Consider the following 24,182-nt stretch of genomic DNA (forward strand, 5'->3'; position numbering starts at 1 on the left):
CAGACCCCACAGCCCATGTGGTTTACTCTTGACTGAAACGTCCTAGCAAGTCACTCAGTTCAAGGGCGACTGAGGATGGGCAACAAATGCTGGCCTTGCCAGCGACGCCCACGTCCCACGAAAGAATAAATTTTTAAAAAACTAAAGAGAAGGTCTGAATGAGGGTGAGTTGTGAGCTGCTTTAAGAAGCTGAAATGGGCGAAACTGATTTCGGCGGTGAGTGAATTAGAGGAAGAAATTTAGCGTGACAGTTCGAGGGAAAAAGGGGGGCGGTGGGCACAGAGGGTTAGCGACGGATCATCGACACAGGAGGGGTTCAGCCCCTCGAACCTGCTCCGCCATTTAATGAGATCGTAGCTGCGACCGAGCTCCATGGAATTGCTTCTTCCACATATTCCCTAATGCCTCAGGCTAACAAAAATCAATCAATCTCAGATTGATTCGACTATGGGAGGCATGATGGAAAGAGAGCAAACGTGTCCCCGCTCAACATCTGCACCCACGCAGACCTCCAGGAAGCAGGCACTCGACAGCGGTCGGGAGTCAGACCAGTGCTTTGCCCTGTCTATTGGTTCAAAATCCTGGAACTCCCTTCCTAACAGCGCTGTGGGTGCACCCACACTACACGGACTGCAACGTTCAAGGCAGCAGCTCACCACCGCCTTCAAGGGCAAGGGCAACTAGGGATGGGCAATAAATGCAAGAAGTCCACGTCCCATGAATGAATTAAAAGATTTTAAAATTCACAATATGCTAATTGCTGTTCACGGAAGAGTGTTCCAAACTTCTCCCACCCTTGGCGTGTAGAAGTGCTTCCTAATTTCACTCCTGAAAGGTCTGCCACCAACACTTGGTGAAGGTTTGGGGAGGAGGAGGAGGAGGAGGTAGCTGAGCATTGCGAGAGGAGCGGGGGGGTAGGTGGGTAAACTGCTGAAAGCTTACTTGAAACGGTTCCCGCGAGGAGCTTATTCTGCAGGACGTGCTGGTCGACCTCGGGATACTCGGACTCCGCCGGGCTAGGCTGCCAGCCTGTGGCGGACAGAGGCGCCACAGCGGTCTGGGGCTGCATCTGCTCCATCTGCGATCGGAGTTTCTCCTGCTCCTCCTGCTCGCGGCGCTCCTCCATCTCTCGAATCTGCTGCGTCCGCTGCCTCTTCCGCTTGATGAAAGACACCCGGTCTCGGATGGACTTGGCCAGCAGCTTGGAGTCATTCTCGTGGAAAAATCCGGACTTGACCTAGGAGCGCGTGGAACATTTTAAATGATATAAAAAAGGGTCTGCCAGCACGTTTTACACCTCACCAGCACCCCCTTCCAGCAATTCCCTCTCTCCCCAGCTCCTGCCTCCCCATTCCCCAGTCACAGGCGTTGCCTTTTGCCGGGGCACAGCACCGTCCACCAACGGCAGCTCTTCCTGCCTGTCCACCCTTCATGTGGGAACCCAGACGGAGCTAGATGGGCATTCAACTACAGGAGGCATGACAGAAAGAGGGCAAACGTGTCCTTGCTCAACATCTGCACTCGACAGCGGTCAGGAGCCAGGTCAATGCTTTGCCCTGTCTATTCCAGAGGAACTAAAAGGCCGATTGAAACAGCTTCCGCTCGCTGCCTCAGCTAACGCCACGCAGGGACGTTCAGTCTCACTGTTCCACACCAGACCCTGCATTTTCCCCACTGAGCCAGCAAACCAGCCCCCAAAAGAAAAGGGACATCTTGTGTCTCTAAACACTCACTGTTGGGGGGGGCGGGGGGTGGAAAATGATGGCATAATGATAATATCACTGGACTAGTCATCCAGAGGCCCAGGCTAATACTCTAGGGACACGGGTTCAAATCCCACCCCGGCAGCTGGTGGAACTTAAATTCAATTAATAAATCCGGAACTGAAAGCCAGTCTCGGTGACGGTGACCGTGAAGCTGTCATCGATTGTCGTAAAAACCCCATCTGGTTAACTCGTGCCCTTTAGGGCAGGAAATCTGCCGTCCTTACCCGGTCTGGCCTACACGTGACTCCAGACCCACAGCAATGTGGTTGACTCTTAACTGCCTTCAAATGGCCTAGCAAGACACTCAGTTCAAGGGCAATTAGGGATGGGCAGCAAATGCTGGCCTTGCCAGCGACGCCCGTGTCACATGAAGGAATAAATTTAAATTAAAAAATACTGAACGTAGACAAACAACACCATACTGACACAGCCAGGAGGCGCACCGCCAGTTTGTGGGGATGCTGGTTAAGAAAGGGGCAGCAGCCAGGGCATGGGGGAAAACTCCCAGTTCTTAACATCCGTCTGAAGCAACGGAACAGAGGGGGACGTCCTGCGGCAATGCAGCCCTGAAGGAGCGTCAGCCCGCAGAACTGGCTCAAGCCCTGGACGAATTCCACCTTGACAAACCTGCAGACACACAGGGATGGGCAACCCCACGTCAAGCAGGTGCACACGGCGGGGCGGGTGCCGTTAAACACTTGCCATTTCCTGCGCCACTTCTTCGGGGGTGTCGTGCTCCAGGTCGAAGCTGAACTCGATCGCCTCGTTGTCCTTGTGCTTCCCTTTCAGCTTCTTGGGGTCCTCCACCCAGATCCGCAGGGCGAGCGAGGTGTCCTGCCCGCTGTCCTCCTTGGCCAGCTCAATCCGCAGGCCGGTGTCCTCTGCGAAAAACGCGTAGCTCAGGAGGTCCTTTATTACTAGCCTGTGTAAGGACATAAGGAATTGGAGGAGGAAAACCATACGGCCCGTCAAGCCTGCTCCGCCATTTAAATAGGACTAACCCTGGGCTTCAATTCCACTTTCCTGCCACGAATTTCTCTCATCGAGCTACTGCACCAAGTTGCCCATTTGACAACTGGCTCCAGCTTCACTTCCTCCACCTCGACGAAAGCAATTCAACTTCAAATTTAAGCGCGCGACCTTCTGTCTCTACCTTAAAATATCCACGTGCGTATTGTCAACAACTTTTTCCAATTCTAAATTCACATGCCCCCATTTACAATGGGAAATGCCTATGTAAACATGTCACGCTGGAATTCCTCTCTCTCTGCAGCACCACCAACTGGCAGGAGGGTAGAATTAGCGCGACAGAGTTACACTAGCAGTTTTCCCCATTTCAAACGTGGACATAGGTTTTTATGGAAGTGTAAAAGCGAGGACAGGATGCACGTCAAGACAGTGGTGACAATTTGGAACTCGCTCCCACAGAGATCGGTTGAGGCGAATAGCGTAGATGTATTTAAGGGGAAGATGGATGAACACGAGGGCAAGAAAAGAACGATATGCTGATAGGGTGAAATGAAGAGGGGGCTCGCGTGGATCACAAACACCAGTATGGGCCAGCTGGACCGAGTGGTCTGCTTCTGCAGTGAATTACATGTAAAACGGGGTCGGGATTCAGTCCGCACTGCCTGATTCAACTATTTGCCCCACAGTCTGTACTCCATCTCAATACAATGTCATCGCCGTGAGAAATTTGGCGGAAGAGCTCTGCCGACTGTGAGCGGTCAAACTTTGTACACAGGCTGGAGGGGAGGGGCAGCGGGCGGGGGGTGGGTGCCAGGGTAAAGGGAAGGCAGCAACGGTTCGATACACATCCTGGGTGGCGAAAGTGCGTTGTTAGGCGGGCAGGAAAATCCGGCTGCTCAAGTGGACGGGAGCACATGTTCATTTACTCCTCCCCCCCCCCCCAACTACGTTCACCTGGGGCGAGCGCTAAAGCCCGTGAGGGGCACTGAGCTCACATGTGCGCGGTGGAGGTTGGGACGCTGTGGGGATCCAAGTCTCAGCTGAGGAGCTGAGCTGAGCTGAACTGAGCCGGGGAGGTAGGAAAAAAACAGCGAGGGGAGCACTGCAAATCCAACAGTCCCAGTTTACACGTGAACTTAAAATTAAGAGCGAACTTGGTGGGGGGGGGTCAAGTAAAGTCAAAGCCGAAAGTGTTGAAACGTAGGTGGACAGTATCGACAACACAACTGCTTCAAACTCTGGCTTTAATCTGCACCCAAGGAAATCTCGTGCTCCCATTATTGTACATCGGTTAATCTTTAACACTGTAGGTGAGCCTGTGACTTTCCCCAAGGTGGTCACACAGGTTAGCTGGCAAGGCCCGGCCAATCAAATTTCTTACCTAACTAAGCAGTATTATTTCACTTTTGATATTCTTCCAATTTTTTTTTTTCTCCCCCCTCCAGGTTAAAATTTCCTCCTGCACAGCCAGGCGCTCTGTGGGGCAATGCCACGAGGCGTGGGCCAGCAGAGAAAGGCACCCTTAAACAGTGGGCACACTGCTTCGGGGCATGAAAATAATCTTGTACAGGACCGGGGTGGGAGTGGGGGTGGGGGGGATGGGGGAAATGGGGTCACAGTGCTCTGCAGTGAATCGTTCTGCTTGCTTGCAGCCTCCACGGTGACTTGATGCGCAAAGACACCGTTTGTGCAACATGGCACGTTAAAAAAGAGCGCCAAGCCGTCACAGGTTCCTCCAGTGTTTAACGGGACGGGCCAACGGACGGGGGTGATAAAGCCAACTACCCCGTCACTCTGCAGCGAGCTGCTCTGGCTGTGCTTTGGCGTAAACGCTTGGAGAGGGTCACGTTTCCCACGGATGCACTGCACCATCAGTGGCAGATGCAATGGAGAGCGAGCTCCGAACCAAGGCTCTGCCATCTCTCCCCACCTGCCTCCTCCAGCGGCTCACATTCCGCAATGCCGCATGATTGGGCTGCAGGTTGTGACCTAGATTGGAGCTGGTGGGGTGCTGCCGCCTTGGCCAAAACAAAAAGGATTGCCGCATTTTCTTTAGCTTAATTGAAACACCTTGCTTCGAACCGGTTATTTTAACACTATAAAAATCCCACTGCTTGTTTTCCCCACAGGTATTGCGTCAGGTTTAAAAAAAAAGTGCCTTTCACAGCTACCAGAGGGGGATAGGAAGTCTGCAGTTCAAAAGGGAAAGCCCTCCTCAGCACGAGAACAACTCTGGTAGAGTATTGTGTGCAGTTTTGATCTCCCTCCCCAAGGAAGGGTGCAGTCATAGAGGCAGTGCAGCGGAGGTTCACCAGACTGATCCCTGGGATGGCTGGATTGTCTTATGAGGAGAGATTGAGGAAACTGGGCCTGTGTTTTCTAGATTTGAGAAGAACGAGAGGTGATCTCATTGAAACTTTAGGGGAAAGCAATGGTGTAGTAGTTTACTCAAACAGCCTCTGGAATGGCCGAGCAAGCCACTCAGTTGTATCAAACTGTTGAAAAGTCTCCAAGGGATGAAACCGGGTGGACCACCCAGCCGACCTAGGCACTGGAAACAACAATGGCAAACTCAGCCCTGTCGACCCTGCAAAATCCTCCTTACTAACATCTGGGGGCTTGTGCCAAAATTGGGAGAGCTGTCTCGCAGACCAGTCAGCAGCAGGTGGTGAGGGAGCCAATAAGAGGGAAAAACGTACTTGACCTCATCCTTACCAACCTGCCCGCCGTAGATGCATCTGCCCATGACAGTACCGGTAGGAGTGGCCACTGCACAGTCCTTGTGCAGAACAAGTCCCGCCTTCACATTGAGGATACCTTCCATCCTGTTGTGTGGCACTACCACTGTGCTAAATGGGTTATATTTCCAACAGATCTAGCACCTCAAGGCTGGGCATCCATGAGGCGCTGTGGGCCATCAGCAGCAGTAGAATTGTACTCGACCGCAATCTGTAACCTCTTGGCCCGGCATATCCCCCACTCTACCATTACCACCAAGCCAGGGGATCAACCCTGGTTTAATGAAGAGTGCAGGAGGGCATGCCAGGAGCAGCACCGGGCATACCTAAAAATGAGGGGTCAACCTGGTGATGCTATAACACTACTTGCGTGCCAAACAGCATAAAAAGTGACAGATATTGCTGAGCAATTCCACAATCAATGGATCAGATCCAAGCTCTGCAGTCCTGTCACATCCAGCTGTGAATGATGGAGGATAATTAAACAACTCACAGGAGGAGCTCCACAAATAACCCCATCCTCAATGATAGAGGAGCCCAGCACATCTGTGCATAAGATAAGGCTGAAGTATTTGCTACAATGTTCAGTCAGAAATGCTGAGTGGATGATCCATCTTGCCTCCCCCAGAGATCCCCAGCATCACAGGTGCCAGTCTTCTTGCCAATTCGATTCACTCCACGTGATATCAAGAAACGGCAGAAGGCGCTGGATACTGCAGAGGCTATGGGCCTTGACACTATTCCGGCAATAGTACTGAAGACACGTGCACTAGAACCTGCTGCACCCCTGGGCAAATTGTTCCAGTGCAGCTACAACACTGGTGTCTATCCAGCAATGTGGAAAATTGCCCAGGTATGTCCTGTACACAAAAAGCAGGACAAATCCAACCCGGCCAATTATTGCTCGATCCGCCTAATCTCGTTCATCAGTAAAGTAATGGAAGGGGTCCTCAACAGTGCTATCAAGCAGCGCTTGCTTAGCCATAACCTGCTCACTGATGCCCAGTTTGGGTTCCACCAGGGCCACTCAGCTCCTGACCTCATTACAGCCTTGGTTCAAACATGGGCAAAAGAGCTGAACTCCCGAGGTGAGGTGAGGTGAGAGTGACTGCCCTTGACATCAAGGCTGCATTTGATAAGACTGTGGCATCAAGGAGCCCTAGCAAGACTGGAGTCGATGGGAATCGGGAAAATCTCTCCACTGGTTGGAGTCATACCTAGTGGTGTTTGTGGTCATTGGAGGTCAATCATCTCAGCTCCAGGACATCACTGCAGGAATTCCTCAGGGTAGTGTCCTGGGCCCAACCATCTTCAGCTGCTTCATCAATGACCTTCCTTCCATCATAAGATCAAAAGTGGGGATGTTCGGTGATTATTGCACAATGTTCAGCACCATTCAAGACTCCCTGGATACTGCAGCAGTCCATGTCCAAATGCAGCAAGACCTGGACAACATCCAGGCTTGGGCTGACAAGTGGCAAGTAACATTCACGCCATACAAGTGCCAGCCAATGACCATCTCTAATAAGAGAGAATCCAACCATCACCCCTTGACATTCAATGGCATTACCATCACTGAATCCCCCACTATCAACATCCTGGGGGTTACCATTGACTAGGAACAACTGGACTAGCCACATAAATACTGTGGCTACAAGAGCAGGTCAGAGGCTAGGAATCCTGTGACAAGTAACTCACCTCCTGACTCCCCAAAGCCTATCCACCACCTACAAGGCACAAGTCAGGAGTGTGATGGAATGCTCTCCACGTGCCTGGATGAGTGCAGCTCCAACAACACTCAAGAAGCTTGACACCATCCAGGAGAAAGCAGCTTGCTTGATTGGCACGCCTTCCACAAATATTTACTCCCTCCGCCACCAACACACAGTAGCAGCAGTGTGTACCATCTACAAGATGCACTGCAGGAGCTCACCAAGGCTCCTTAGACAGCACCTGCCAAACTCAAAACCACTACCATCTAGAAGGACAAGGGTAGCAGATAGATGGGAACACCACCACCTGCAAGTTCCCCTCCGAGCCACTCACCATCCTGACTTGGAAATATATCAGTCGTTCCTTCAATGTCACTGGCTCAAGACCCTGGAACTCCCTGCCTAACAGCACTTTAGGTGTACCAACACGGTCTGCAGCGGTTCAAGGCAGCTCACCACAACATTCTCAAGGGCAATTAGGGATGGGCAATAAATGCTGGCCCAGCCAGCGAAGCCCGCATCCCTTGAATAAATAATAGAAAAAAAATTTTTTACAGGGCTCAACTGGACAGATATTGATAGGATGTTTTCCCCAGGCTGTGGAGGGGTCTAGAACCAGGGGACAGTCTCTGAAATGGGGCAAGCCATTTAAGACTGAGATGAGGAGGAATTTCTTCACTCAAGAGGGCGAATCTTTGGAATTCTCTACCCCAGGGGGCTGTGGAAGCTCAGACCTTGAGCATGTTCAAGACAGAAATCGATATATTTCTGGATGCTAATAACATCAAGGGACATGGGGGATAGCCTGGGGAAATGGCATTGAGGTAGAAGATCAACCGTGGTCTAGTTGAATGCCAGAGCAGAGCAGGCTCGAGGGGCCGAATAGCCTCATCCTGCTCCTGTGTTCCTCTGCTCTCCTTCCCAAGGGAAGGAAAGGGTGGGTGCTGAATCGAGAATCCGGCCAGTTTAGGGAGCCGCAGACCCACCAGCCAGAGAATGGAAAATCCAAGAGGAGGAAGGGTGGGTGGGAGAAGGGAAGGGGTCAAATCAGTCACACTGGCTTGACGTGCTGTTATTTCCTGACAGGGAGATGCTTTAAAAAGAATTGGTGAGAGGATTTACAGTCTGGAACCAGCTGCTGCCACTGAGACAGCTCCGAGGAGTCAGGAATCAGACTGTAAAACCAAGGACCATTATTCGGCTAGAAGTCATTGCGTGGAACTCTGATAGAAACAACAGCCCCCAGATCTTTTACCGCCCGCGGGTGTGAAAGCAAAAGACGGCAAACACGTATAATAGTGAGAGCATGAGCTTTCCTGAATCAATCATTCAAAGGCTTCTAGTTATACGATTCTGGTTTCGGGGGGGGGGGGCGTGCGAGAGGGGGCGCGGACGAGCACGTACGAGAGAGAAGACAGCCACCCGAGTGAAAACGGCAAAAACCCACCTTTCAGTTTTGTTCTGCCGAATGCATCCTTCAATAATTTCTTTGATTTCCGGATCACTGACCTTGTTGAAGCTCGCTGGTTTAATGCCCTAGGATAGGACACACAAGGTCAGGTTTACAAAACCTTGGCATTTGGAAAGCATCACCCACCTAGGCTCCCCCCACCCACCGACGACTACTCGGAACCACCAGAGAGTGAAAAAACAAAGCTCCAATAACATGACTTAACCAAACCCCGAGGGCACACCAGTGACTAATAGTCAATCACCTGATTTCTCTGGTGATCCCTGCAGATGGAGGCGCAAAAGTCAGAGACTGGCTATAACGGAGGCCATTCGGCCCATCATGTCTGTGCAGTCTTTCTGAAGGAGCAATTCACCTGGTGCCACTCCCCTTCCTTCTTCCCGTAACCCTGCACATTCTTCCTCTTCAGATAATAATCCACCTCCCTCCTGAAAGCCTCGATTGACCCTGCCTCCCTCACGCTCTCTGGCAGCGCATTCCAGATCCTAACCACTCGCTGCGTGAAAATGTTTCTCCTCACGCCTCCGTTGCTTCTTTTGCCGATCGCCTTACATCCGTGTCTCTCTGGTTCTCGATCCAGCCGCCAATGGGAACAGTTTCTCCCCATCTACTCTGTTCCAGACTCCTCGTGATTTTGAACACCTCCATCAAATCCCCTCTCAACCTTCTCTTCTCCAAGGAGAACAGCCCCAGCTTCTCTGATCTTTCCACGGAACCCAAGACCCCTCGTCCCTGGAACCGTTGCAGAATGTTTTATTCGCCCCCTTTTCAACCCATCCTGCTACCTTCAACGATTTACACACGTACCCCTCTGGGAACCTGAGCCCAAACCCTGGCCGACAGCCCAGCTGCCCGTACTGTGGGAGCTGCAGCCGCCGCCCTTCAGATGAAATGTCAAACCAAGCACCGGGTCGATTTAACCCAAAGTAAAACCCGCTGCCAGTGGGCTTCAGAATTCTCCTCGTGCCATTCGCAAAAAGAAAACAAAAAACAATGGGCAGAAAATGGCTCAAACGGTCGAACGCATTGGACCAGCAGCGTGGCTGCCCTCATGGTGAGCCACTGACCCTTCCAAGTAAGGGAGCTTTTGAGGTCCCGTTCCTGGCCTGCGTTGATAACATGGTGGGCAGCGCTGAAATAACAACTGGCCTCAGCATCCCCGAGTTTTGGGGTTGGGAAAAAGAGAGAGGGGGGTGGGGGGAGAAAGCAACCAAGGGCTCCCGTGCCCGATCACTGACCGCTAGACTGGAGAGGCCCCGCGTGAATGGCGGGCAAGGACTGAGGTCAGCTTTACAGTGATGCCAGACACACAGCAAGAAGGGGCTACAGGAGGACGCCCATGAAACCCCACCCAAGTAGACGCCTTGTGCTGTTGGGGGATGGAAGGGGAGCATACTGGCAGGAATATTGTGCCCAGTCACGGGCGGGGGGGGGAGGGTATTTCCCTACATCAAATGTAGGGTTTAAGGAGGCAGCTCACTAGCACCTTCTCAAGGGCCGTTAGGGATGGGCAACCAATGCTGGCCTAGCAAGTGACGCCACATCCCATGAACGAATAATTTTTAAAAAAGGGTCACTACAGACAGCTTTCTCCCACCAGGAAAGTCCCTCGAGGGAAACACATGGCCACTAGAGAAGGAAAGCCTTTCGGTCTACTTATTAACTAATGCCACCAACACCAATTCTCAAGACCTAGATGGAAAACCGTCAAAAACGCTACATCTTTCTGATCTGCAGCCTGAAAGTCACACATGGCCCCCGCCAGACGGTGCAGCACTTAAACTCTGACTGACCTGAGCCAGCGTTTCCTCGACAAGTATTAGGGTTCTGGAGCTTTAAAAGGGACGCAGGCACCTTAGCGGCAGAATAGTACCAGGTGCATCCATTCCTTATAGAACAGTGAGCAATGCCATGGGGGGGTCCACCAATAATTGACCTATTATGAATCAGACCCAGCATTTCGTATTTTTTAAAAACAAAAAAAAAACAAAACAAATTTGAATGAAATGACCACACTTACGCTGGTTACTTTGCGATATATCTGGGCGGCGTTCTGGCACTCCGAGTAAGGGTATTCTGAGGTAGCCATCTCCAGCATGCACATTCCAAAGGCATAAACATCAACTGATTCGTCATAATGCTCTTCGTACATTTCTGGAGCCATGAACTCTGGAGTGCCTGTGGGGTGGGAACCCAAAGACAGACAAGCTTAACACTTTGCGAAGGGAAAACAAAAATAAACGCCCCATTTCGCCCCCTCCTGCGGAATCTCTGCAACATGCATCTTTCCCTCGTTAGAGTGGGGAAGCGACTGAAGACCAAAGCCCCCAGCACTCTTGCCAAATGGCTGCCAACGCAAGGAGTGCGACTCTGCCCCCCGACCTGCCCTGCTGAACGACCCACTTAAGCCCAACGGGATTTAAAGAGAAAGCACAAAGTCTGACAAGCGCAGCAGCAGCGGGTTAGTCAGCAGCTCAGTCACAGGGAGAAAGCTCAAGCCATTTCAGGCTTGACAAAAGGGCACTCAGCCTTTTGGAGCCACGGCTGGTAAATGGGAGTAGCGAAACAGGTCAGCCTTGGTTTTAACACACCCAAGTAAAGAACAGCATCTCTGACAATGCAGCACTCTCTCTACTGTCCTGGCACTGCCAGCATAGATTGAGGGTTTCAGATGCACAGGCGACCAACTAAGCCAGGCTGATGGACTATGACTATGCTGTCATACTCGGGTGTTAGTGGTTCAAGTCACACTCTAGAGAGACTGGAGCACATAGTCCATCCAGGCCAACACTTCAGCACAGTAGTGAGGGAACGCTACACCGGTTGGAAGTGCCGTCTCTCAGGGTGAGACGTTAAACCGAGGCCCTGTCTGCCCTCTCAGGTTGGCACAGAAGGTCCTATGGCACTATTTGAAGAGCAGGGGAGTTCTCCCTGCCAATATTCACCACCCAACCCAAACTGGCTGTCACGCTTCCTACATTACGACATTGACAACACTTCAAAAATACTTCACTGACATCCTGGGATGCCCTGAGGTCATCAAACGGGCTGGAGAAACGCAAGGTCTTTCTCTTGTGACCAGGGAACAAATTACAACCGAAGAAAAGGAAAAAAAAAAATTACCTATAACACTTTTAGCGAAAGATGTGCGCATTAAGGTGGCGAGGCCCAGATCCCCAATTTTGACAGATCCAGTGGGTCCCGTGATGAAGATGTTGTCGCACTTCAGATCCCGGTGAACAATCGGTGGGGTACGGGTGTGGAGAAACTGCAAGCCCTTCAGGATCTGCCTGCACCAGCTCCGCAAAACCTTCGGCTTCATCACTTTGAACCGCTTCAAGTATCTGAAGAGGAGGAGGAGGAGGAGACAGTTCACACCAGTTAAAACGTACACAGCTGCCCAGGAAATCCATCCACCCACAGGTGCGCCCTTCCCACCACGGAGAGATTGGAAACAAAAATCGAACACTAGTCACGATCAGGATGGTGGGATAATTCCACGCAAGGGGTGGCCATTCGACCCCTCATGCTTATGCCAGCTCTTCGAAAGGGCTGTCCAATTTGTCACACTGCCCAGCTCTTTTCCTATAATACTGCAATTTTTTTTTCCCTTCGAGTATTTATCTAACACGGGGTGGGTGGTGGTGGAAGACAGTGGTAATCTCACTGGGCTAGTAATCTAGAGGCCCAGGCTAATGCTCTGGGGACACAGGATCAAATCCCACCACGGCAGCTGGTGGAATTTAAATTCAATTCAATTCATAAATCTGGACTAGACACGGTCACCGATTGTTGTAAAAACCCATCTGGCTCACTAACGTCCTTTAGGGAAGGGAATCTGCCATCCTTACCCGGGTCTGGCCCACAAACGTGACTCCAGGCCCACAGGAATGGGGTTGACTCTTAGCCGCCCTCTGAAATGGCCCTAGCAAGGGCAATTAGGGATGGGCATCGATTGCTGACCTCGCCAACGATGCCCGCATCCCACGAAAGAATAAATTTGAAAAGAAAAAAATTCCCCCGCCGCAAGTTCCAGGGGTCACAGTCTGAGGATACGGGGTAGACCGTTTAGGACTGAGATGAGGAGAAATTTCTTCACCCAGAGAGTGGTGAGCCTGTCGAATTCGTTACCACAGAAAGTAGTTGAGGCCAAAACATTGTATGTTTTCAAGAAGGAGTTAGATATAGCTCTTGGGGGTGAAAGGGATCAAAGGGCATGGGGAGAAAGCGGGAGCAGGCTATTGAGTTGGATGATCAGCCATGACCATAACAAATGGCGGAGCAGGCTCGAAGGGCCGAATGGCCTACTCCTGCTCCTAGTTTCTATGAATCTGTTTCCACTGCCCTTTGAGGCAGCGCCCTCCAGGGCATAACTCTGCATAAAAAACACTCTCACCTCCCGCACCCCCCCCAACCACCACACCCCCGGCCCCTTTTACCAATTACTTTAAAACTGCGTCCGTCTGATTACCGACCCACCCATCACCAGAAACAGTTTCTCCTCGAATTGAGATCACTCTCTTTCAAACTGGGAGATTTGACAGACGTCCAAAATTCTCGAGGAGCCTCGAGAACAATAAACAAGGAGACACGGTCTCCAGCGGCAGGAGGATCAGTAACCAGAGAGGGGGGGGAGCCATAGGCCGAAGAGAATCGGCAAAGGAACCAGACGGGGAGCCGAGGGGGAGTTAGCTTTTGACGCAGCGAGTTACTGCGACCTGGAAGGCGCTACCTGAAAAGATGGTGGGAAGCGGATTCAATAGGAATACTCAAAAGGGGGAATTGGAGCAATACTCAGAGAGGGAAAAAATTTATGCAGGGTTACGGGGTGGGGGGAAAAGAGTGTATAGCCCTGACACAAGAGCTGGCATGGACAGCACAGGTCTCCTGCTGTGCGGTGTCATTCCACGACGCGACCACTAAACACACTTCCAAAATTTAAGTGTCGGCTCGTTCACGAGCGAGGCAGTGGAACTGCAGCACAGCAGATCAACACCTTCAGGCTGCGGGTGGCAGGGAATTATTTTTTTTTTTTTTTAAGTACAAATCTCACGGGCAAAAAAGTCTAAATGTGACTGGCTGAGCCGCCGTCATCGGCAGACGCAGACTTATGGGCATGGCGGCCGCAGGCTTGCTCCCGAGGTTGGTGAACGCGTTCCAACCCAAACGCCCTCGGCGGCTTGAAAAAACCGAACAAGGCAGGGTCTACGCCGCCCAGGCAAGCAAGCGGATTTTTATTTTTAAACAAAACAAAAAAAAAGTAATCTTAAATTGACGGCTGCTTCTGGCCTGGGGCCCAAATCTGAAGGCACAGAGCAACCTCTGGAACCCCCAGATAAGACAAGTTAAACTTAGATTGGCTTGTATCTTCTGCGCGTTTCCAAAAGAGGGCTTTTTTTTTGCCCGACTGAGCTGGCCTGTGATTTTGGTCCGCCTTTAATCATCTGCAACCTCATCCTCAATCGCTGCCTCCAGGGCAGGAAGTAAGATACAGATTCTGTCCAAACATTAAGTACTTTCATTTTATTTTTGAAACTTCTGCAGTAAAATTTAACGGCACTGCTGGAACGTTAAGCCATCAGACACTGACACTGAGTGGAGGCCGAGAGTTAAAAGCCTTGAGTTTACAAAGTTAAAAAATTAAAAGGAGAGAGAGAGAAGGCTGGGACATGGCTACACCTCTCGAATTGAGCATGGGTGCCTGCGGAGTGGTCCATAGCGCCCCCGTTATCGTTTCGCCCGCACAGCAAGTTTGCAGCCTGCACCGCAACGTTTGATATTTAAACAGGGACTTTAATGTGTTGAAACATCCCCCCCCCGCCCCCAAGGCACTTCACATGAGCATCATAAGACAAAGTATGACATCGAGCCACATGATGAGATGTTAGGTCAGACCACCAAAGGTTTGGTCAAAGGGGCGCCTTAAAGGAGGAGAGGGGGAGGTAGAGAGGCAGGGTGATGTAAGGAGGGAATCATGGAGTTTTAGGTCCTAGACAACTAAAGTTACAGCCACTGGTGGTGGAGCAATTAAAACCAGAGACCAAGAGGCCGGAATTAGATGAGCACAGATACCTCGGCAGGCTATCGGGGCTGGGGGAAATGACAGGGACAGGGAGGGGTGAGGGCCACGGAGCGATTTGTAAACAACGATGAGAACTTTGAAATCAAGACGTTGCTTGACCGGGAGCACTTGCTGGTCAGCCAGCCCAGGAGTGATTAGGCAAGTGGGGCTTGGTGCGGGTTAAGGCACGGGCAGCAGGGTTTTGGATGACGTCGTGTTTACATGGGGGAACAGCGTGCGAGACCAGCCTGGAGTGCATTTGGAATAGTCGAGCCTCAAGGTTAGGGAGGCATGAAACGAAGGTTTCTGCAGCAGATGAGCTGAGACGGGGGCAAAGGCAGGAGATGTCAGGAAACTGAGTGGTCTTAGTGACAGCACAAATGTGAGATCAGAAGCTCATCTCAGGGTCAGATGTGACACCAAGGTCACGAACAGGGGAGGTGGTGGAATAGTGGTATTGTCACTGGACTAGTAATGGGGGCCTGGGTTCGAATCCCACCACAGCAGATGGTGTAATGTAAATTCAATTAAAAACAATCTGGATGATGACCGTGAAGCAATTGCCGATTGTCATAAAAACCCATCTGGTTCACTAATGTCCCTTTAGGGAAGGAAATCTGCCGTCCTTACCCGGTCTGGCCTACAGGTGACTCCAGATCCCACAGTAATGTGGTTGACTCTTAAATACCCTCTGAAAGGCACTCAGTTCTCAAGGGCAATGAGGGATGGGCAATAAATGCTGGCCTAGCCAGCGACGCCTATATCCCATGAGCGAATAACTTAAAAAAAAAGGCTGGCTTAACCTCAGAATGTTGCCAGGGCGCTGGGAGCGGAGTTTGGAGTAGCAATCAAAAATGGCATGTCTTCCCCAAATTTAATTGGGGGGGAATTTACAAAGTAGGTAAGCCCCCCCCACCAGCAGAAGGGAGGACAGAAGCAGCCAAGCAACTCCAGGTCATTCCTGTGCACCTTCTAATGTCTGACTGGCTGCAGCACGAGGGGGCTGTGAGTTGCCTGCCAAGCCTCAAGACTGGTTTTATTCCTGGAATATTCCATCTTTGGGGGGGGGTCCCACCTCAGGAGCTGGAGCAGGCAAAGAGAAAGCAAACAGAGTAGGGGCGGGCGTCAAGGTACAACTTGCATTCAGAAGGGGCAGACAGAGATTTCTGCTGAACTTGGACAGGGCGCTAGTGAGATCTCAGCTGGAGTACTGTGTACAGTTCTGGGCGCCACACTCTAGGAAGGGTGTGAACACATTGGAGAGAGAGCGCAGACGAGGTTTACAAAAATGGCTCCAGGGATGAGAAACTTCAATTACGAAGACAGACTGGAGAAGTTGGAGAGGAGGAGGCTAAGAGGAGATTTGATAGAGAGGTTCAAAATCTTGAGGGGGAGTGAACAGAGTAGATAGGGAGGACTGTTCCTGCTCGTAAAAGGATGGAGAACGCGAGGGCACAGACTTAAAAGTGATTTGCGAAAGAAGCAAATGCAACGTGAGAAAATAAAACCTTTCTCCACAGTGCAAGCGGTTCGGGTCTGGAACGCACGGCCTGGAAGTGTGGCGGAGGCAGGTTCAATCCAGGCATTCAAGAGGGCACTGGATGATTATTTAAATAGAAACAACGGGTGCAGGGTTACAGGGGGGGAAAAAAGGCAGGAGAATGGCACGGAGTCAAAATGCTCGTTTGGAGAGCTGGTGCAAACACGATGGGCCGAATGGCCTCCTTACGCGCCATAACCATTCTGTGATTCTGGCCCCAAAAAAAGCGGTGAAGGTTTCACGGCTGCAGTGCTTTTGAAGGGGGAAACCGGCCCGGAGAGGGGCCTGCGAGGTATTCACTCACGTCTTTAGGGTCCCCGACGTCATCAGCTCTGTGACCAGCACAATGCATTTCTTCCCTTTTAAGGTCGACTCCCAGGAGTCATAAAACCGCACGATATTGGGATGCTGTAAGCCCTTCAGCATTTCGGCCTCCTCTTTGAATCTCTGCTGCTCGGCCTTGGTGAGCTTCCTGTCCTGCAACGCGAGGGGAAGAAGAGATATTTTTTTTTAGTGAGGGATGCAGAAGGGGTTGGAGGAATGCCAGAAATATATTCTGGTGCAAGAAGGGGTAGTGAGCTACAGGTTCCCTGGGGCTTTGTTAGTGGGGGTGGGGGGGAGGGGGGTTGTGCACTAAACCATGTGGTGATCACACCCAGGAGAAGCTGAAACCTCTGGTCTGCGCTGGTCACATCTTTTAAGTTATAGATCAGCAATGATTGAGCTGATTGGTTGAACAGGTTTGAATAACTTCCTCCTATGCATGCTCAGCCAAGGCTCCACTAGATCCACCCACCCTCAGTAGCTATGGGGTTTACAAGGTGAGGTGGTGGGAATTTGCATTTCGACACCTTTGCTCTGGTCTGCTTCCCCTCTGATACAGATCCTTGAACAAGCCTCCAGAATACGGCAGTGTCATCCTTGGCTCAAAGGTAGGACTCTAAGGTACACTGCAGAGACTTGATTACATAATCCAGGGAGACACGCTCAAGTGCAGTACTGAAGGGGGTGCTACACTGTTGGAGGTGCCACCTTCTGTTTGAGGTGTGAAACCAAGGCCCTGTCTACTCTCCCAGCTGGATGTAAAAGATCCCATGGCATGGTATCAAAGGATTTTCCAAAATTTCCTAGACTCTGGAAAGGTCCCATCAGATTGGGAGAGAGCAAATGTAACTCCCCTATTTAAGAAAGGAGACAGACAGAAAGCAGGAAACTACACGCCAGTTAGCCTAACAACTGGGAAAATGCTAGAATCTATTAAGGCGGTTATAGCAGAGCACTTCGAAAAGCTTCATGAAATCAGGCAGAGTGAACATGCTTTTGAGGGGGGAAAATCCATTAACCAATTGACCAATTCTTCTGAGTTCTTTGAGGAATTAACAAGCAACTTGGATAAAGGAGAACCTGTAGATGTGGTGTACTTAGATTTGCAAGGTACCACATCAAAGGTTACTACACAAAATAAGAGTTCACGGTGTAGGGGGTGACATATTAGCATGGACGGAGGATGGGTTAGCTAACAGGAAGCAGAGAGTGGGGATAAATAGGTCATTTCTGGGTTTGTAAGCGGTAACTAGTGGAGTGCCATGGGGATCAGTGATGGGGCTTCAACTATTTACAATCTATATCAGTGACTTGGATGAAGAATATAAATTTGCCGATGACACAAAGATAGGTAGGAGAGCGAGTTGTGAAGAGGGCATAAGGAGTCTGCAAAGGGATACAGGCAGGTTAATTGAGTGGGCACAAATTTGACAGATGGTGCACAATGTGGGAAACTGTCAACTTGACCACTTTGGCAGGAAGAATAGAGAAGCCGCATATTATTTAACTGGCAAGAGAATGCAGAACTCTGAGGTACAGAAGGATCTGGGTATCCTGGTACATGAATCACAAAATGTTAGAATGCAGGGTACAGCAAGTGATTAGAGAGGCAAATGGCATGTTGTTTATTGCAAAGGGACGCGAGTATAAAAGAGAGGTTTTGCTACATTTGTACAGGGACACATCTGGAGTACTGTGTGTGTACCTGTGACAGAGACACACACACACACAAACACATACATACACAAACAAACCCCACCCCACACGCAGACCCCCCCCACACACGCACCCGCGCAGAGCCCCCTCCCCCCCCACACACACACCCGCGCAGAGCACCCTCCCCCTCACAGGGCTGAAAAGGCAGGCAGAGTGAGAAAACGCACATATCGAAACAGAAATGAACTAACACAGGAAGCTCAGAATGGCTGGTTTCACTAAACTAGCCACGTGCAAGTCCTATGCCCCATTTTACGTTTGCCAATCATTTTTGGACTTTCAGTCAGATGAGTGAATACAGCAACAGAAGCTACAATTTTGCTTGTTTGGAGCATAAACGCCGACAGACGGCTATTAGGGCGGATTGGTCTGTTGTCGCCGTGCTATACAATTCTGATATGTAAAATCACTGGAAAACGTGCACCATTTTAAGAACAGAGTCATTTTAAACTTTCCACTTGGATGAATGAACTGCATATATCCAATTTGGTGTTGTTGGATGACACTAGGGGGCAATGCTGCACACAGACACAAACACAAGGATCAAAGATGCATGCAGGGTTGGAGAGACTCCACGCACACTGCAAGTCAACCCCCCCGCCATCACCACCTAATCTTTCTCTCTCCCACCCCTCCTCACCCACACAAACTCTGCTCAACCCTCCTCTTACAGGCATCGCACCTCATCTGGAGTTTCACCCCCCCTGCACGCGCTGTCTGGTACGCTATCGGACCAGAGGAGGCATCGCAGAGTCTGGACCTGGCATCAGTGAAATTCTCCAGGCTCTCCAGCATTGGGGGCGGGGGGGAAGCTGAAAAGCGAGGAGAGCCAGGAACTGCAGCTGGGTTTTCTGCCTGCCTAACCCAAGCAGGTGGGGGACGAACCACAGCACTTGAGCTGGGATCCCAGCTAAGGTAAACTCATTCGGGGCCAAGGGCTACTGAAGCAAAACCAGCTGGCGCACAATCAACCCAAACTGGGCAGCACCTTCACCTACTCTCGACTAATTTCTCTTCTCCGTGTTTTGGAGTTTGGGAGGGTCACAGTTTTCTCTCGCTTTCACTTATCTATCAGTACAACAGCCTGCACTTAGGTGGCACCCGTAACACAGTAACGTGTCCCCAGGCGTTTCATGGGAGCATTATCAAACAATCTGACACCGAGCTACGGTAGGAGATGGGAAGACAGCCGACCAAAAGCCTGGTCAACGAGTCTTAGAGGAGGAAAGAGAGGCGGAGGGGTTTAGGGAGGGAATTCCAGAGCTCAGGCAGCTGAAGACACTGCCACTAATTGTTCTTTTATACGTTGGTCCGTGGAACGCGGGCGCTGCTGGCTAGAGCGGCATTTGTTGCCCATCCTTAATCGCCCCTTGAGAAGGTGGTGGTGAGGTTCCTCCTTCAACCACGGCATGGTGTCAGCTGTGGCTCAGTCCATAGCACCCTCGCCTTTAAATCATAAGGTTGTGGGTTCATGTCCCACTCCTGGAAACCAAGAACTGTGATTGTACTCAAAAGAGTTGCAATCTGTGACTGTTGATAACTCAAAAGAATTTTGAGGTGTCAGCTGTGGCTCAGTTCATAGCACCCTCGCCTTTGAATCAGAGGGTTGTGGGTTCATGTCCCACTCCCGGAAACCAAGAACTGCGATTGTACTCGAAAGAGTTGCAATCTGTGACTGTTGATAACTCGAAAGAGTTTCAACCACGGCAGCCCATGTGCCGTTAGGGAGGGGGCTCCGGGATTTAGAGCCAGCGACAGTGGTGCGATTAAAATTGGCGATGCGGGGGGGGGGGGGGCCAGGATTGGAAGAGCGCAAGAGATCGTAAGAGGGTTGTAAGCTGGAGGAGGTGACGGAAGGTGGTTGGGAGGAGAGAGGGGGTGGAGCAGGGGTGGTGGACAACAGGCAAAATCAAGGATGGGGATTTTAAAAATTGAGGCGTTCCCGGATTAGGGCCCATTGTGGGTCAGCAAGGACAGGTGTGATGCACATGCCCATTACCCCGTTGGTGCACACAGAACTGCCCATTCTGTAAATGGAAAGTTGAATGGCACGTACAACTGGGTAGCAGCATTAGTTCTGGACTGCTGCCACGCTTTAAATGTCAAGAATAGTTTGTCTTTAATCGCTGAATAAAACACTAATCAACTCTAATCATGTACAGGCGTTCAAGATAAACATATTATTAACTGTGGTGATAAAGAGGCCATAAAAGTTATCTCTTGCGAGGCTGAAGGACCACAAACATTCACCTGGAAATACAGGCTTGCTCACCAGCAGTCCATGATGTGTGTTCGGGCAGGTTTGTTCCAGCAGCTAGGATAGTAGAAATCAGTTGTGTTCTCTACAGACACACACAGTAATACTGACACGAAGATCTCCGTGGAGCGTAAGGCGGGGAGGGTGAAATTTTCCAGCGGGGACGGGTCTGTCACTGTATAACACTGGAATACAGTACTGGTGGGGACGGGTCTGTCACTGTGTAACACTGGAATACAGTACTGGTGGGGACGGGTCTGTCACTGTATAACACTGGGGTACAGTACTGGTGGGGACGGGTCTGTCACTGTGTAACACTGGGGTACAGTACTGGTGTGGATGGGTCTGTCACTGTATAACACTGGGGTACAGTACTGGTGGGGATGGGTCTGTCACTGTATAACACTGGGGTACAGTACTGGTGGGGACGGGTCTGTCGCTGTGTAACACTGGGGTACAGTACTGGTGGGGACGGGTCTGTCACTGTATAACACTGGGGTACAGTACTGGTGTGGATGGGTCTGTCACTGTATAACACTGGGGTACAGTACTGGTGGGGACGGGTTTGTCGCTGTGTAACACTGGGGTACAGTACTGGTGGGGACGGGTCTGTCGCTGTGTAACACTGGGGTACAGTACTGGTGGGGACGGGTCTGTCACTGTATAACACTGGGGTACAGTACTGGTGGGGACGGGTCTGTCACTGTGTAACACTGGGGTACAGTGCTGGTGGGGACAGGTCTGTCACTGTATAACACTGGGGTACAGTGCTGGTGGGGACGGGTCTGTCACTGTGTAACACTGGGGTACAGTACTGGTGTGGATGGGTCTGTCACTGTATAACACTGGGGTACAGTACTGGTGGGGATGGGTCTGTCACTGTATAACACTGGGGTACAGTACTGGTGGGGACGGGTCTGTCGCTGTGTAACACTGGGGTACAGTACTGGTGGGGACGGGTCTGTCACTGTATAACACTGGGGTACAGTACTGGTGTGGATGGGTCTGTCACTGTATAACACTGGGGTACAGTACTGGTGGGGACGGGTCTGTCGCTGTGTAACACTGGGGTACAGTACTGGTGGGGACGGGTCTGTCGCTGTGTAACACTGGGGTACAGTACTGGTGGGGACGGGTCTGTCACTGTATAACACTGGGGTACAGTACTGGTGGGGACGGGTCTGTCACTGTGTAACACTGGGGTACAGTGCTGGTGGGGACAGGTCTGTCACTGTATAACACTGGGGTACAGTGCTGGTGGGGACGGGTCTGTCACTGTATAACACTGGGGTACAGTACTGGTGGGGACGGGTCTGTCACTGTATAACACTGGGGTACAGTACTGGTGGGGACGGGTCTGTCACTGTGTAACACTGGGGTACAGTACTGGTGGGGACAGGTCTGTCACTGTGTAACACTGGGGTACAGTACTGGTGGGGACAGGTCTGTCACTGTGTAACACTGGGGTACAGTACTGGTGGGGACGGGTCTGTCACTGTGTAACACTGGGGTACAGTACTGGTGGGGACGGGTCTGTCACTGTGTAACACTGGGGTACAGTACTGGTGGGGATGGGTCTGTCACTGTGTAACACTGGGGTACAGTACTGGTGGGGACGGGTCTGTCACTGTGTAACACTGGGGTACAGTACTGGTGAGTACAGGTGCCAAGCTCAATACACTGAAATCATAGCTAGAGGTGATGAAAATGAGCTAGGCTTCTCGCTGATGACCGTCACCAATTCCCTGCTGTACATGGAAAATACCAGGAGACAGAATCGAACTCAGCTGCAATCCCCTTCACAGCCCACAAAGGGCCCACCGACACTCACTCTCCAGCCTCACAAAGCAAATAGCCAGGAAAGACAGGCTGGTGATCCCGTTACACCTTTCACGCGCTCAGGATGTCCCATGGCCCCTCACAGCCAGTCAAGTGCTTTTTGAAGTGCAGTCCGCCCCCATTTTGATACCGGAAAGTCGGGAGAAAAATCCCGCACAGTAAGCTCCCGCAGACAGCAATATTCTCAAGCTCTGCCTGTGACGTCGGTGGAGGGCCAAATATCGGTCAGGGAACTGGGGAGAGCTTTCCTGCTCTCCCGAAATAATGCCGTCGGACCTTTTACATCCGCCTGTGGGTGGCAGATGCTTCATCCGAAGGATGATGCCTCTAGGGGTTTCATCCTGAACTGTGCGCATGTGCAGGGGCTTGTGATTCAGAGGCAAGGCTTCGACCCCCACACCCAGGGCCGACACCTCAAGCGCTCGGATAAACCATCAGGGTGCTGTCAGCCTGTAACACATGCTGCCTTCAGAATGGAGGAAGGTCAGATCGAAATATCAATCACGTTTATTTACCTACTTTTGCTTTAATTGACCAATGACCCCCGAGGGTGGGGGGGTCTCAGAACTATTACAGAGCAGGAGGCGGACATTCAGCCCATCACGCCTGCACCAGCTCTCCGAATGAGCAATTCACTCAGGGTCACCACCCCCCCCCACCTCCGCCTTCTCCCTGTAACTCTGCACATTCTCCCTTTTCAGATTAAAAAGTCTAACGCTCTTTCGAAAGCCTCGATGTCTTTTAATGTTTTTAAATAAATAGATTTTAAATAAAATTTTAAATGTTAAAATGCCTCAATTTCTGTCAACTTCTAATTTGGACATGACATTGACGAATCAGAGATTTTTTTGGGTGAAATTCTGAAGATAACATTCAACAGAAAGGCCGTTAACTTCCAATCTCTTCCCAGTCCAAATCGCGAATTCAAGCGATTACAGACCCAGGACTTATTTTGGAAAGTTATTTTTGTATAGCATGATAGATTATAGAGGGGAAGAAGGTCACTGGGCTGTGGAAACAGAATGAGAAATAGATAGATAATAGATAAAATGTTCATTTCCAATTCAATACGTGGCTCAGAGAATACAAAATGGTGACAGGCTCAAAAATGTAGAACAATCATTAAAGCAAAAAAAAAATACCTGGAAAAACTCAGCCGGTCCAGAACTCGATAGGGGGCCAGTGATAGGTGGAGGCCAAGAAGAGACTGCCAAAGATGTCATAGACAAAAGGACCCGAATCGAGTTCTACCTGTCCCACCCACCCACCCCCCTCTACCAGCTTATATTTCATCTCATTTCTATATGTCTTAGTTCTGATGAAGGGTCATACGGACTCGAGACGTCACCTGTATCCCTCTCCGCAGATGCTGTCAGACCTGCTGAGTTTTTCCAGGTATTTTTGTTGTTGCTCAAGATTTCCAGCATCCGCAGTATTTTGCTTTTAATTATAAAAGCAATCCTGGTGGCGTCTCAAGTCAATGAACCTGACAATTCTGAAACTGCATGGATTACATTCTTTGAAGGGGAGGGTGGAACACAATTCAGGTAGTCAGCATTGATTACTCACACTACAACCTGCCAGGCAGGTACAGCACGGGGTTAGATACAGAGTGAAGCTCCCTCTACACCATCCCCATCAAACACTCCCAGGGCAGGTACAGCATGGGGTTAGATACAGAGTGAAGCTCCCTCTACACCGTCCCCATCAAACACTCCCAGGACAGGTACAGCACGGGGTTAGATACAGAGTAAAGCTCCCTCTACACCGTCCCCATCAAACACTCCCA

The 24,182-nt window shown here is 50.8% G+C and overlaps 1 protein-coding gene across 1 annotated transcript in view; it reads right to left on the reverse strand.

Annotated features, from left to right (window-relative positions):
- Nucleotides 1-16,733, reverse strand: part of LOC144672892 (serine/threonine-protein kinase WNK3-like) — a 55,485-nt gene extending 38,752 nt beyond the window's left edge. The window contains exons 1-6 of the mRNA XM_078534893.1: nt 16,562-16,733; nt 11,780-12,000; nt 10,677-10,834; nt 8,633-8,721; nt 2,463-2,688; nt 943-1,231 (exon numbers count right to left, since the gene is read on the reverse strand). Coding sequence (XP_078391019.1) covers nt 943-1,231; nt 2,463-2,688; nt 8,633-8,721; nt 10,677-10,834; nt 11,780-12,000; nt 16,562-16,683 — 1,105 coding nt within the window. The 5' untranslated portion in view covers nt 16,684-16,733. The remainder of the gene's footprint in view (nt 1-942; nt 1,232-2,462; nt 2,689-8,632; nt 8,722-10,676; nt 10,835-11,779; nt 12,001-16,561) is intronic.
- Between the last annotated feature and the right edge of the window lie 7,449 nt (nt 16,734-24,182).

The sequence above is a fragment of the Cetorhinus maximus genome, unplaced genomic scaffold (genome assembly GCF_964194155.1).
Source record: "Cetorhinus maximus unplaced genomic scaffold, sCetMax3.hap1.1 HAP1_SCAFFOLD_138, whole genome shotgun sequence".
Taxonomy (NCBI): Eukaryota; Metazoa; Chordata; class Chondrichthyes; order Lamniformes; family Cetorhinidae; genus Cetorhinus; species Cetorhinus maximus.